Source organism: Pelodiscus sinensis, chromosome 2, assembly GCF_052426305.1.
Source record: "Pelodiscus sinensis isolate ZL-2025 chromosome 2, ASM5242630v1, whole genome shotgun sequence".
Taxonomy (NCBI): Eukaryota; Metazoa; Chordata; order Testudines; family Trionychidae; genus Pelodiscus; species Pelodiscus sinensis.
The window spans coordinates 72,285,648-72,301,016 of NC_143053.1; the positions used below are offsets into that span (position 1 = coordinate 72,285,648).

The following is a 15,369-nucleotide window of genomic DNA, read 5'->3' on the forward strand; positions in this document are numbered from 1 at the left end:
AGTATGCTGAGGAACTGTAATGCCTATCATGCTGTAGCACACACAGTGCAGTGAGGTGGGAGAAGACGGCAGCCATCTGCAGACATTGCAGACACATCATCCCAGGAGGTAAAGGGAGATGGATTGTGGGCACAGGGTGTAGGGAGTCCCTGCCGCCATCAGGCCAAACCTCAACCATGAGATGGAGGTAATGTTGACACACATTGTGAAGATGGAGAGGAATGTCAGATTAGGATTAGATCAGGTCTGAAAACAACTTGACACTCGAATTTGGGCAGCCATGAGCTATTCAAGTTTGGTTTTTAAAATTAGACCTTTGCAGACCTATATCATTCTACATAAGCCTTGCAACTGCTCTTCCTCAGATGCACTTCTTTTAGTTTTGAGCGACTAGTGGGTTCCATGTAGTCAATCTGAAACTATGGTCATCTTTAACAACAACAAGCAACAGGGAATCTGTTATTTTTTAATTAACGTATTTCATTCAATGTAACAATGAACAATTCCTTCAAAAAGCAAAGACAGTAGGCATGTAAGGAGCTGTCAGAAAACTCAGGGAATGTTCTTTCACACTGCCCTGTGTGTGCACTGTCTGGAACCACAATCTCAGGTTTGTCTAATATTCATTCTTATTTAAGCATTATTAGTTCTGAGAATTTTGTAGACATACTCAGCAAAAAGTATCAGAAATGTAAAGCTTAAAGAGACCTCAAGATATCATCTAGTTGCCCCCATTATCCTGAGATAGGATTAAATGTACCTAAACCATCCTTGGCAGACATTTCTTTGACCTGTTCTTAAAAACATGTAGTACTGCAATAAGGATTCCACAGCCTCTCTTGATAATCTGTTCCAGTTTTTAGCTATATTTACAGTTCAAAAGAGCTCACTAATATCTAACCTAAATATCCCTTTCTTAACACTAATTCAATTACTTCTCATTTTACCCTCAGTGGCTATGAATACAATTGATCACCCTTCTCTATCAGAGGCGGCGGGAAGGGGAGGGGAAAAAGTAGTGGAGGCTGCTGTGAAGCAGCCCTAGTTGAAGTCAGCCTGGGCTGGCTGCAGACAGGGGCTGCTGGACCTGGCGTGAACTGGGACCTATCAGTTTCAGCTCATGCTGGTCCAGGACCATGGCAGCTCTGCATTTAAAATTCAGAGCCACAGTGTCCTGGACCCAGAGCAAGCTGGGAGTGTTCACTCCCGGATCATGCTGGCTCCAGAAGCTACTCCCGCTGTGGCTCTGCAGCATGCCTCCCCTTATCAACTTATCGTGTAGTTGATACAAATTGTATCGACTATACGATTAGCCAACTATCCACTCCTGAACATTCTTAGCAAGACCAGGATTCAAATACCATTTCCAGTTTCAAAGTGGGTTAATAAGGAATGCCGGGAGTGCCACCCTGGCTTCTTTAGCAACAATTAACAGTTCAGGAAGTTGAATGAATCAGAAGAGACTCCAATCTTCAACTGGAAAAGGGGCTCCCAGAGCCTAAGGAGGAGTGGAAATTTCAAGGCTTAAGCGGCACCACAGTGTTTTGAAAAAAGTTAAGAGCTAGCCTGTACAGTACTCCACAGATCATGTGACATGTTGTACAATAACCCCTTAAGTTTGTTATGCTTGTATTTTTAATGATGCACTGAAACAATGGGTTTGTTCCCTATAAAGAAAGAACTGACAGTCAACTTTATTAGGCTTTTCAATGCTGTGCTGAAAGAATCTGTTTTAAATAGAAGCAACTGAAGCATTGTGATAATAATGAATTAGTATTAAAATTGTCCTATATCATTTATTCATAAAACAGCACTTTTTAAAACTATTTAAGATTTGGAATAAAGAGGTTAAAAGCAGGTATAGAACCTTCCCTCCCCCAAATAAATTATTACAAATATAGCCATTTCATATACACAGAACAGAAAGCACGACAGCATTTTTAATGAGTTTATTTTTATTTAATCTGCTTAGATTCTCATATTGCTACTGTACACACAAACTGGGCAAACTGATGTTTTGAGAAAATTAAATTTATTCGACTTTGTATTTAGTCTGAGTGAAATCTAGGATAGAATCTTATCTGCACATAGAATATGAACTTGATTATATCAAGGGGAAGAAAGTAGTGTGGGGAACACTGGGTCAACATTGTTGATTAAAGTCAGAGAGAAGAGAGTTAAGACATTTAGCTTTACAGAACAAACAATACACAACAATTGAGAAATGTAACAAAGAAAAACACTGAAAAGCTTCAAAATGTGTATTTGTTAGGAAAGTGTACTGGATTAGATAAAATGCTGTACATATTTTATAAGTTTTCTTCCTTTAAGAAACGCAAAGGCATGGTTTGATTTGTTCAGAGGTAATAGTCAAAGTAAATTCTGTATAGATTGAATGGTTTCCTATGCTTGAAGGCTAGAAGGGACTAGTATTATCATCTTCTCTGAACTCCTGCATTATGGGCCATAGAACTTCACACAATTTTTGCATCAAGCCCATATCTTGTGGGTGAGCTAGTTTATTTATTTAAAGACAGACAGCCAATCTTAATTTAATTTACCAAGCAACATGGTGGCTTCTCCATAATTTGGAAACTTGTTCCAATGATTTAAAATGTAGAACTAGTCCTCATCCTACCTTGAATAAGTAGTTTTCAGTCAACAACAGATACAGAATACTTGTTGCTTACCTGTATTGTGAATTCTCGGTGACACCACATGTGAAATTGTGGTGATCCTCTGAAATTAGGAGGATCCTAGTACTTAATTTTAAAGATCTTCCAGAGGATAGCATTTTATTATGAAGCCCTCTGGTGAACTTGGGGATCTAACAAGTGGCCCTTTGATTCCTTATCAATTAACTATTAGGGGCCCAATTTTTCATCTTGAGCATTTCTCTTTTTGTACCCAAATACTGGCATTTTGACTTCTAAAATGGGTGAGGGCATTTAAATACAGAGCTGGGATGTCTAATTAAGGCTAAGTCAAGTCTGAAACTGTCTGGGTCTGGATATTTTTTATTTTAGCTCCTAATGTTCATTGTACACTATCCAATACAGAAGACAGTCTGGTAAAACATTAATATGATATTAGTATGGTTAAATATTGAAAACATACCTTATCCACATTCATTCTTTTAAATGATGCTTGCAGAAGTTTGAAATTGTGAATATATTCATGCTCCAGCTTTGCCTGAAATTTTACTTTCTTCAAGCTAATGCACCCTGGGAACAACATGTCCATGAACTGGCAGTAAGCTGCTCCTATAACAAGAAAATGCATTGACATTAATCTTAATGCATCCAGCTATAACTAAGTGACATTTATAGTCAGAAAAGAAGTAACCAGGCTTAATAATGACTCCTGTAATTCATTTCTAGTGCCATGTACCAAACGCCTATCTGTCCACCGCATGCTGAATAGTGTAAGTGGCCTATTAATATCTATATTATCATCATTCAGTCTGGATGCACCAAGCACTGTTGTGTAACATCTAAAGGATGACCATGACTGAGGCAATGAAAAATCATTTTTCCATTTACCACTGGTATTCTGATGTAGAATCCCTGGAAACCGTGTGTCTGTGTAGCAAGTAATAAAGTCCCTAGCTATCAGTTTCAATGGAAGTCTCTTAACAAATGTCTTCAGACCCCCACGACTTCCCAAAGTTGGAAACGGGGAAAAGATTTTCATTTCCTGGAACCAAAGAAATCAATGACACTAAGATAGAGGGGAGTTTGCTCAGTTCTCAGCTCATCTTACATGTATTCTCATCAAATAGGGATTTAAAATGAGACATGGCAAAAATGAGAGTGACAAATATAGGCTGAAAATAAGCGTTTCAAGAATTCTGGCATCGAAAGCCATTTCTCCTTGCCCACTTTTCCCAAAACAAAAAGCAAGCAAACAAACAAAACAAAAAACCACCAAGCAATTTTTCATCCCTAAAGCTCAAAGAAAAGATTTGGATAAGGAGACATGCAGTCACCCCACTGCCTTCAGATACTGGGCTCCTCTTAGTGCTGCCAGTTTTAATTATTTCACAATAACAGAGTTACTAAATTTAACATGAGGGTTCAGTAAATTTAGATGCCAACCACAGAGTATAAAAATATGCAACTATACAAATGTGTAGATTTTTTTTTTTTTAAACGGTGAAATAATTAGGAGTATGTAGGTAGCACTTTGTTCCGCCTCTCGACATTGCCCTCAAAAGATCCTTATGTCACAGCAGCACCATCATGGGGATGGGAGGGAATCTTTTCACTATCAGGACATGAAAACGTCATGACATTCTAGTGATAAGTGTTAAAAATGTGAGGAAGGGAAATTGGTGTATGGGGGAAGGGAGGAATGTGAAAAGAAAATTAAATTTCTTAGTGGAACAATGATGTCCTCTACTCTATAGTATTCCACCATATTAGCAAATTTGAAGGCCAATGTTCTGATGTGTATAAGATCAAGCACCATACCTGTGAATGTACGTCAGGTTATCACATTAAATGTTATTTACAAATAAAGTTTTATATTCTCAAAACGGCTATTTTAATCAAATCACAGATGCAGGGGCGGATATAGGGCAGGGCAAGCAGGGTAGCCGCCCCGGGCCCCACGCTTCAAGAAGCCCCGTGCATGCGCCGTGGCACCACCGCGCATGCGCCGTGTCAAAGGGGGGGCCCCGCGAAATTGTGCTGCCCTGGGCCCCGCAAAGTCCTCATCTGCCCCTGCACAGACGTTTGGGGCAGGTCTGACAGGCACAACTTGGGTTTCTGCATTTGACAATTGGGCTCATTGTGTCACAAATATTTTTTTAATCCAAGTGTTGACAATTGTGAGAAGTTTTGCAAACTGATAGGTGTTAGATCCTAGATTGTCCTCTCTTTAGCCACAGGACAGATAGCTACAGTTGAAGTGCACCACACTTTTCCATCAATATGCCTCAAACATGTTCTAGAAGGCCTATTTTATCTATATTCAGTCAACCATTACATGGCAGAGGCTGTCTTCCAGAAAATAAAACAAAACAAGAGTTTGAACTCGAGTCACAGTAAAACGAGTTTCATAAGTTATGAATGAGGCTTTCATGTGACTTTGTCAAGGCTGTGACAACAGCCAAGACTTAGAGCTTGAAATTGTTGACATTTTACTTAGCTACTTGCAATGGTTTTGATGTACTTACGTTATAAAATAAAGAATCCCTATAGAAAAAGAATCTTGTGGCAAGTTAAAAATCTCAGATATTACAAGTGCATTACCATACAGAAAGCTTTGTAAAGCAGATGAATTGCACATAGCTTACATTTACATTGCATGAGGACTAATAAATAAATGCCCGCCAACAGAAAGTACGTGAAATATTACTGCTGAAAAAGAAAAATGAGTAGAGTCTTACAGTACAGGCAGTCCCCGGGTTACGTACAAGATAGGGACTGTAGGTTTGTTCTTAAGTTGAATCTGTATGTAAGTTGGAACTGGCGTCCAGATTCAGCCGCTGCTGAAACTGATCAGTTTCAACAGCGGCTGAATCTGGACACCAGTTCTGACTTACATACAGATTCAACTTAAGAACCCCAGGCTCCGCGGCTTTGCTCTGCTTTGCTCCCCGTTCCCCTGGTCTGCAGACCAGGGGGACGGGGAGCAAAGCGGCAGAACACGCGGGCAGCGGACAGCCCAGATGCGTCTGGGCTGTCCGCTGCCCGCGTGTTCCACCGCTTTGCTTCCTCTCCCTGGTCTGCTGGAGACCAGGGAGAGGGAGGGTTCTGTTCGTAACTCAGGGACTGCCTGTAGTCTATGGCTTGACTTTTTTATAGTGTATTTATTTATTACAGTGTGGATTTAACTAAAATGAAGTGTTGGTCTAGCCATGTCAATCCCACGAAATTAGAGACACAAGGTGGGAGAAAATATTTTTGATTAGACTAACTTCTCTTACTGAGAGAGAGAGAGAGAGAGAGAGAGAGGCTTTTAAGCTACACAGATCTCTTCTTCAGGTCTGGGAAATATACTGAGTGTGTCATAGGGATGTAAAATACCATTTAATTAGTTAACTGGTTCAATGTAGTATTTAACTAGTTAACTGATTAAAGAGGGGCTGGGTGGGGAGTCTGCTCCAGCCCAGCTGCTTCTGGCCTCCGCATGGGGCCGGCAGGGCTGCTGGCTCCATGTGGGCTGGGATTTGGCAGCTCCACATGGAAGTGGGGCTGGCGCAGCACTCCAACTCTGGTCGGCCATAGGCTGCTCCCAGGTACCGCTTCCCTATTTACATCCCTAGTGTGTTACAGCTAAATACTATATTGAATAGCTAGTTTAGTATAAGTAGTTAGCACATATTCTAAGGAACCATTCAATGTGAAGTGGCCCACTAAACACATGTAGTCGTACGCTAAAAAGAGGGAGGGGATTAGGGGTACAGATTGTTGAAAAAAAATGAAGACGAGTGTCTTTTTTGAAAGCATGAGATTTTTAGTATCTAGCAACATTTTGAATTTAAGCTGCCAGCTCGTCTTTTGGAAATTCTGTGCAGATTTCCTTTGAGGATGTGGCCCGATAGACTGAACAAAGCGATCACTCTATATGTGACCTAAGGGGTCAGTTATGTAACCAATTCATAATAGAAAAGGAACTTGCTCAAACTCTCTCTCTCTCCAGACCCTTTTCCCATATATAAGCTTGTACTCTAATTCCTGATCGTCAAGAGACACTGGTCATTACACAACTGCTTATGTTAAACATATTCACAACTTTATCTCTAACTGCCACTTTGTAAGTATACATGTGTTTGCAATGTCATCTTTTAGTGTTTCTGCTTGGTAACAGACTCCTTTTGCATCCCCTGGGAAGTGGCTTACTAGCTTTTAAAACCTTGTGATGAAACTATCCTCTGTTCTCTTCTCTTCTCCCTCTCAGTTGGCAGTTTTCCGGTATTTTATGTCAGCCAGTAGGGACAGGGGTGGGTAAAAAAAAATCAGGCCTGGGTGCTGGATATGGCCCACCAAGCATTTCTCTTTGGCCTGCCTAGCTGATTAGCAGAGCATTCGTACTTACATCCTGCAGCATGTGTTCAGCTCCCCCTCTCCCCCCTTTTCTCTGTCCTGCAGCAGAGCTGCTCCCAGGATTCTCCTGCTAGCTGTGCAGTGTGTGTGTGGGGGGGGGGGGGGGGGGAGGGAGGAAAAGGGGGAGAGACTGGAAAAAAGTGCTGAAGTCAGGATGTCCCTGGGACCCTGTAGGAGGCAACAGAACAGGCCAGCTTTCTCAGTCTTAAGAGTATGACTTCTCTCAAACATACTGGATGTGTGCGTGCACTGGCTGGGTCACTGCAACACACTTGCCCAGTATCTGGACAACACATACTCAATGTGTGTCAGTCTGTCCGTTGCTCTCTTAATGTAGCCCCTAGCCCCACTCCTCCTACCCAAGGCCCCACAACTTCCATGGGACCTGGAGCCAGCCTGTGACCAGGTGCCCCCCCCCCCCCCCCCGCCCCTCGGTGAAAGTTATCCACCCCTGCTGTAGGGGATTCTGTGAAATACTCATCTGCCAGAAACCCTGAATACATCCATATTAAAGTACTGACCTGAACTGTGATCTCTGATCACAGCAAGGTTTGCTCTCAGACTATTCCCTCTACAGTAAGTTTCATTAAAGTAATCAATACAAAAGTGGAATAGGACAGGCCAAATTTGAAGTCAAAGATTAACTTACATCAAATCACAATCACCGGCTGATGGATGATATGAACTCTAGAAAGAATAGTGGTGTCAGAGCTCAAATGTGTCAGGACAAGTGTCAAGAGGAGATCTCTTACATAGCTAGGGGCTATATACCCTGAGCACTGTGAACACTGCTGTCTTGTGGATAACACAAGTAGTAAGGATGCATTCTAGGTCCCTTTGCATCCCAGCACAGTGTTATACCACAGATTATTATTTGATCTGTGTGCCTAGTTACTTTAGTCACTTTCCCACAGAGAGGACTTAAGGGCAGATAAAAGTACAGGGTGAACCTCTGAAATCCGGGGCTCTCTGGTCTGACAACATCTGTGGTTTGGCACCCTGGCGTGCAAACCTGCTGGGGGCACTGGTCAGCGGGACCAGTGAGCCCCATCCCCAGGGGAGCCTTGATTGGGCAGGATAGCAGAGGGACTGGCAAGTCCAGTACTGGGCAGGGCAGTAGCAGGGCAGCCAGTGGCAAAAGCAGGACAAGCCCCGTCCTGGGGATCCCCAGGAGAGCACAGCAAAAGCAAGGCAGCTGGCAAGCCCCATCCCCAGGGATCCCCAGCAGAGCACGGCAGAAGCGGGGCAGTCAGCAAGTCCTGTTCCTGGGAATTCCCAGTAAGGCGGGGGAGAAGTGGGGCCATGGTGGCTGGGGAGTTCCATCCCCAGGGAGCCCTGGTGGGCTGGAGCCCAAGTCCAAGCCCTGCAGGCTGAAGCCCAGTGGCAGTGGGGCCAAAGCAGAGCCAGTTGCAGGGAGGGGATGCATCCTGGGAGGCTGGTGTCAGGGGACCTCCCCTGATCTGGCAAATTCCCTCATTTGGGACTGGTCAGGTTCTGAGAGTGCTGGGCAAGGGAGGTTCAACCTGTAGTCAAATATTAACTCTGATATTGACTAGTTTAAGTTAACTATGTCCCTTTAATGCTCTGAAAGCTTTAACAATGAAACTGTATTTTAATAGAATAGCTATTGTGTAATGTACATACATGAGGTTCCTACAGCAGATTTCTCTTATTTATTTTATCTTAAAAAACTAAACCTTCTTTAACGTGTCTCCTCTCATTAAGGAAGCACGAAAGTGGATCTTGAAAACAGTACAGCCACAGCCATAATAGAACAGTCTCTCATGGTTACTCAGTCTCAGTCCAGCCACAAGTGCCTCAGAACGGTCATCTCTCATGGTTAATCTGCCTCCACTCATCCCTACTATAATCTTATTTTTTGACAATATTATTTCCAGGAGCACCTCTTTTTTAAATGCAATTATAATCAACAATACAGCAAGAGAGGTTATTGAATTTTGTAGATGCACCAATGATGGAATAAAAAAGTATTAAACAATTACTATGTAAATCTTATTTTAGTTGTTCTGGCATACTGATTTGGTCATTGACTTTTTAAATATTCTGAGGCTAGATTACAGAAAGTATTTGTAAGCATAGGCACTACTTTTGACCCAGTTAGTATGTAGAAACTATATGCACATTTTAAAATTAAATGGCATACCAAACAACTGCTTTTTATACATAGCAGTAATGCCTGCACTTCTTATTGTATACAGCTGGCAGAAAGACACTTGAAGTTAATTTGTTTTAAGTATTTATATTTAGAAGAAAATAACTAGTTTCCCATACAGTGAAGTTACAATTGATGGGTTTCTGTAACCCTGAATCAGGCTAACATGCCAAAATACTACTACTTTAGGCCCATGGGACATTTGTGAATAATACTTTCCTTCTCTCAGAGATAAAATTCCATTGTGATTAAGATATAAAAAGCCAAACATCACTAAGTCTTCATAATTTGGCATGGATGTGTGTGCTGAGTTGCTCTACCAGCCGGCTCTTTACACTAACAGCTTGTTCTTGGTTTCCTGTACAAAGATTACTACACAACATGCCTGAAATGTAAATGACAGGACGACACTCACAATGCTAAATAGGATGAGTACAACAGTAGGAGGGGAGGGAACTGGATTCTGCAGCAGAATGAAGAAAGGCCTAGAAAAAGAACTGCTTATCATATAAGTGTCAAATGATTAAATTTAAATTAAAACATTTCAATATGTGCAATACTAAGGCTGACATTTGCTGCTGACTGTATATTTATAATCAGATCTACAGTTAAAATAGTAGGAAGTGGTAGTTCTTCATAATCGTTTTCCAAGTTGCATAGTCATTTCGTTGATACAGTAAAACTCCAGTTGTCCGGCATCCAGTGGTCCAGCACTCCTGATAGTCCGGCACCCCCTGGAACCCGGAAGTGCTCCAGGCAGCCGGACAATTGGAGCTGCTCTGCCCCGGGCTTATCCGAGTCAGCCGCTGGTCAGTTTCAGCAGCGGCTGACTTGGGGATGCCTGGAGCAGAGCAGCTGGGGTGCTGCTGGGTTGGCCCTGCAGCGCCGCCCCCCCATCCCTCCCACCTCACCCCACACTCCTCATAGCCCCCCACTTCCGATAGTCCGGCATATCTGATAATCTGCCACTCCCTGGGTACTAAAGGTGCCGGATTATTGGAAGTTTACTGTAAATTGCTTTGCCTTCAGCTTAGCACATCCAGATTCCCTTTTGCTCTTCTCCTCCTCTCCGCCCCCCCCATTCTCCTCCCACAAGAAACACCTGCAGGTGGGAGCTTTCTTATCTTTAATATGGCCCAGAATTTTGTATTCTGGGATTTACGGCATTTCAAAAGGGTCAATCCCTCACTTTCACTAACACAATGGGATACGAGCTGCTGTTTTTAATATGAATCACATGAAACTGCATTAAAGGGTGAAACACTATCACTAATAATAATTGCACCAAGCCTATCTCAACACTGAATGACAATGTCGGTGCAATTAAGTAGTAAATGGGGAGCGGGGGCAGAGAGGGGAGGAAGGAATGTCCCCTGCTTACTACACTCACCAACCCCATGTCTGTGGGGTAGGCAGGCCTGGCTCTTCCCCTGCCTCCCCTTCCCTCCCCCCCGAGCTGCCAGGGAGGGCCAGCAGTTGCACAAGCCCCAGACTCTCACCCCCCGCCCCCCCAGCTGCTGGGAACACACATCCCTGGCTCTTATCCCACCTCCGCCACCAGGGAGGGCTGAGCTGCAACAGCACCAGCCTCAGGCCAAATTAACTCTTCTGGGATTCTAGGGTTAGTGGATTTTGTGGGCCTACTATTCTCTGGGGCAGGGCCAAAAATGAAGGTTTCAGTGTGTGGGACAGAGCTGCCAGTGAGTGGGAAGGGGATGCAGGAGGGACAGAGGGTGTGAGGTCTGGCAGGGGGGAAGGGGAGCAGGAGCAGGTTGGGGGCAGGACTAGGCTGGGGGTGGGGTCTCAGCAGGAATGTGAGTGAGGGGGCTGGGGGTGCAGGGTAGGAGCAGGGTGAGGGTAGGTGTCTGGCCAGGAGGGAAGGGGCAGGAGTGAAGGGGCAGGGCAGGGTCTCAGCAGGAAGGTAAGTGAGAGGGTTGGGGAGCACGTTCTGGGCATGAGGGGGTGGGGGCACTTGTCTTCAGGCCCCGTGCTGGTACAAAGCTCGGCCTCCCACTGCTCCCATTAGCCAGATTCTGGCCAATGACAGCATAGGGAAATGCTCTAGACAAGGCGCTGCTGTTCCCCCAGCCTGGGAGGGGGAGCGCTTCTTCCCTGAACAGGGAGGCTCAGGACTTTCTCCTTCCCCCACTTGCTCCCTCTTCAGCAGGATGAGCTGGGCTACCAGCTCCTGCCCCGACTCCACCACCTCGGGTAGTGGCTCCGGCTTGGGGCTCTGCGATAGTGGCATCAGGAAGCATGCCAAGGCTGCAGGCCCCGCCTCTGGTGGGGGCAAGCCGGGGGGCGGAGGTGCAGGCGAACCATGTACCACCTCAGGCTCAGTGCTGTAGTGCACCGGGGTGGAAAGAGTTTTGAGCACCTAGTTCATCTTGGCACTGCTGGGGCTGGCCAGTCTTGGGCTGCTCACTCACTCTGGACAGAGGGAGGATCCACCGGTTTCTCTGGTCTTTCCACTGCCCCCCACCACGGGAGAGGAGGAGGGGGTGAGATGCACAGCTGAGGGCAGAGGGGTGGCAGGATGAAATAACTTCCTGTGGGCTGACATCACTGTCATCATGCAGGAAAAGGTTTTTTTTTTTTTTTTTTTTTTTTAAATGTATACAGAGATTTGCACATTTGGAGACAACAGGATTATTGGTAAAAATAGAACCTAATGACTTTTTATACAAAATGTCCTTAATAAGCTAAATTAGGGAAGTTAGCACAGACCTGTTTAGACAATTAACCAATAAACCTGGGCTTGTTGGTTAATCCTAATGGTTACCTACACCCACCCTTGCTGCCTCTGATACTGAGGCAACAAGGGGGAAGGAGATGGGAGCTGGTGACCACAGGGATCTGGCTTCTATGGAGCTGCACGCTCCCCTCCTTGTTGTCTCCCACAGAAGCAGCGGAATAGGAGGGCAGGTGGGAGCTGGATCCCCCTGAGCACTGGCTCTTGTACACCACCAACCCACCGCTGCCTCAGAGGAGGTAATGCAGGAGCTGGCATATGCAGGGAGTCAGCTTTCAAGCCAGTTCTCCATGCGTGCTGGCTCCTGTGGAGCCACCTGCTCCCACTCCCAGCCCACTGCTGCCTCCTGGCTTAAAAGCTAGCTCCCCACAAGCACTGACTCCTGCGGATCGCCTGCCCCCCCCCCACCTCCCGTCAGGTGGGGGCAGGCAGGAGTGCAGTGAATGGATATTCCTAGACCACAGAGCCCAGGAACAGGGTGGTCTGGTGGCAGGGCAGGAGTGCAGTAGCAAACCAGTGTGTGTTGCGAGGGGGAGGGAGCGGAAAAGGCGGCACAGTGGGGAGTTCTGGCCCCAGTAGTGGCCATGGAGCTAGCAGTGGCTAGGAAGCACTGTCCCCAGCTGCGGATCTCCAGCCCTGGCCCTCTGCCCCCCAGCTCTGGCTGCGCAGCTCCAGTCCCGGCCGCAGAACCAGGCAGCTGCTGAGCTCTGCCCCTGCTGTGGAGACAGGTAGCTGCACAGACCTGGTCGCGGGAGTCAGGTGGCTGCTGAGCTCTGCCCTGGCTGTGGAACTCCAGTCACGGCACTCTGCCCTGGCAGCAGCAGGGCCGGCGGCATCTGGAGAGCCTTGTGGGTTGGGGCAGCAGCGGGGGCACGTTGGAGCCCTAACACTGTGGCAGCACAGGTCAGGAGGGGAGGGACCTTCCCTGGTGCAGCAGATCCCCTCGTTTAGGGCCAATCGGGTCCTGAGGGTGCCTAATCAGTTCCTATCTGCCACTTTTCATCATCTGCAGCAGGAGCCAGGAAAACTTCTCTCCCCACAAATATTCCCTTCACCCTAGGATGCACATGAACAGGTTCTGCTCACCTGCATGAATGGAGCCCCTGCCAATTCTTGGCTGTCCTAGTGGTTCTGCTCTCCCAGTGCTGCTCGACCATGTCTAGTTCCCAGCCTGATAGGATTACAGGGGTTAAACAGAGCCTGGTACTCTGTTGCTTAGACTTTTAACGGGACAGCCAGAAAGTCCACCACACAACACTACTGACAGTCTTTAAGAAAATCCTTGGGAGTGGGATATCCCCTAGGGAGGAAATGCCAGGTAAATATACCAGTGTCCTGAAACTGAAGTCTAAATTTGAGCATCACATGTTAGTTAAGCAGAAAAGATTGATTTTATTGAGGAGTTTGTATACCTGAGGAAAATTCTTTTTAATGGACTTAGACATTTTTAATGATAACGTCAGATAACTGCTGATAGGCTTTGCGGTCACAGAGCTTGCTTGGTAAACATACAATGAAGAGTTGATAACATGAAATCACTTGTTAATGAAAACAAGACAGTTTTTCAATATATTAATTCCTTACAACTAAATTAAAAATTAAACCCTACAGTTCAAACCTACTGAAGACAGTAGGTTTGCACAGATGTCACTGAAGGGTTTGTCCTGCTTTGGGCAGGACTCGATGACCTCCTGGGGTCTCTTCTAGCTCTAGGAGTCTATGATTCTACTGTATGATTTTTTGCCTACAATATCTTTTTACAGGGCTATCATAATCAGTAATGGAATGTCTACCTACATCCGATCCACTAACATGGGCTGCAGATATCAGCATGCATAGATATGGATATCTGCAGACAAAGCAGATAATATACAGATTCGTAGGGCTCTAACCCTGCCTTACTTTCAGACTCCATTCTAAAGCTGCAGGATTGGCAGAAAAAAAAACCTATTTTAATATGCATACTGTTACTCCTGGGGAAAATTCTGCAACTGTTGCATTTGGAGACATAGTAAAATTGCAGCATTCGCCAGAACTGATACTGAGGAAATCACATTGCCTTTTTACAGTGTCACTTCTCAGCCTATGGCAACACAAAATCCTGAACAGGTAACTAAAAAATAAGGAAAGAACTGACTTGATCTAAAATGATGTGTTGCTTAGAGTCAACATATTTTAACTCGGGGTGTTAAAAATGATGTAATATGGTAACTGTGTAGCTGCTAAAAATGATCTTAGCGGTTGCACATGCTATGGGCTCTGCAGCATAAAGCTTAGCTTTATACTGCAGAGCCTGCAGTGAAGCTTCCCAAGGAGCCAACTGAGTTTAACAGATACCATTAAAAGAGAAAGATGGACTTTTTCCACCTAAGTCACCTGCAGGGCCCAAACACAATCTGACTTCACCTATTCGACCAGGCCCCTATAGGCAAGTTTACCCAAACCAGCTAGGGGAAAAAGGAGGAAGAACTCCCTCATAACTTAACTCCATGCTTAGGTTAATCAACTGGGAAATGGGAGACCCCATATTCAAGTCCTATCTCTACTAAGGATGTAAAAGACTTGCTTATTGGATAGTATTTTGACTAGTCAATATCCTCCCCCCCCTTTGCTGCCTCTGAGATAGAGGCAGCATGGGGGGTGGCAGGGGTATTTCAAAGTGGCAGCACCACACAGCAGCACTGACACTTTGAAACCCCCAGGTGGCTTTTCAAAGGGGCAGCCACTGCACAGCAACTCCACCTGTGCGCCTTTCAAAGGGGCAGCCATGGAGCCCAGGGTCAGCTAGGGACTCTTGTATATTTCAAAGGAGGAATGCGAAAGTGTCTATTGACTAGTCAACTCTCAATTAACCGCATTTTAACATCCTTAATCTCTACCTGATGAGGAGAAGGGATCTGTTGCATTTCAGGGGAGTGCCTAAACCATTGGGCTCAAAGATGTTCTGATGTACATGCCTTCTTCACTCTCTCCTGTTAAGGCTGAGCCACACTGAGTAATGAAGGAATCATGGGATCTGGGGGAAGAGCACAGATGCTCAAGCAATCATGCCAATGACTCTGTAGCCTAGTGGTTAGGGCTCTCACCTAAGACCTCGGATCCATTCTCCCTGCTTCAAATGACTTTTTAAAATTAATTTACCCACAGTGGGACAGCCTAAACAGGAGAGTTTCAGGGTCGCCCACATCAGAATATCACACAATACACTGGTTTGAGTACTCAGCTGAGAAATGGCAGATACCAGTTCAAATCCCTTCTCCACCTCAGCTGAGAGGACTTGGAAACTCCCACCCTGCAGGCGAGTACCCTATGTACTGAACTAATAGTTTGAGGGAGATTTCCCCTTCTCCTGTCTTGCTAAAAAAAGACATAGGTATCCAACTCCAAGACAG

At 45.3% G+C, this 15,369-nt stretch overlaps 1 protein-coding gene across 3 annotated transcripts in view; it reads right to left on the reverse strand.

The window, feature by feature from the left end:
- MAPRE2 (microtubule associated protein RP/EB family member 2) overlaps positions 1 to 15,369 on the reverse strand; it is a 150,791-nt gene that overhangs the window by 39,757 nt on the left and 95,665 nt on the right. For all 3 annotated transcript variants that reach the window (XM_075920733.2, XM_075920732.2, XM_006115378.5), the window contains one exon: positions 3,118 to 3,263. In XM_075920733.2, coding sequence (XP_075776848.1) covers positions 3,118 to 3,263 — 146 coding nt within the window. The remainder of the gene's footprint in view (positions 1 to 3,117; positions 3,264 to 15,369) is intronic.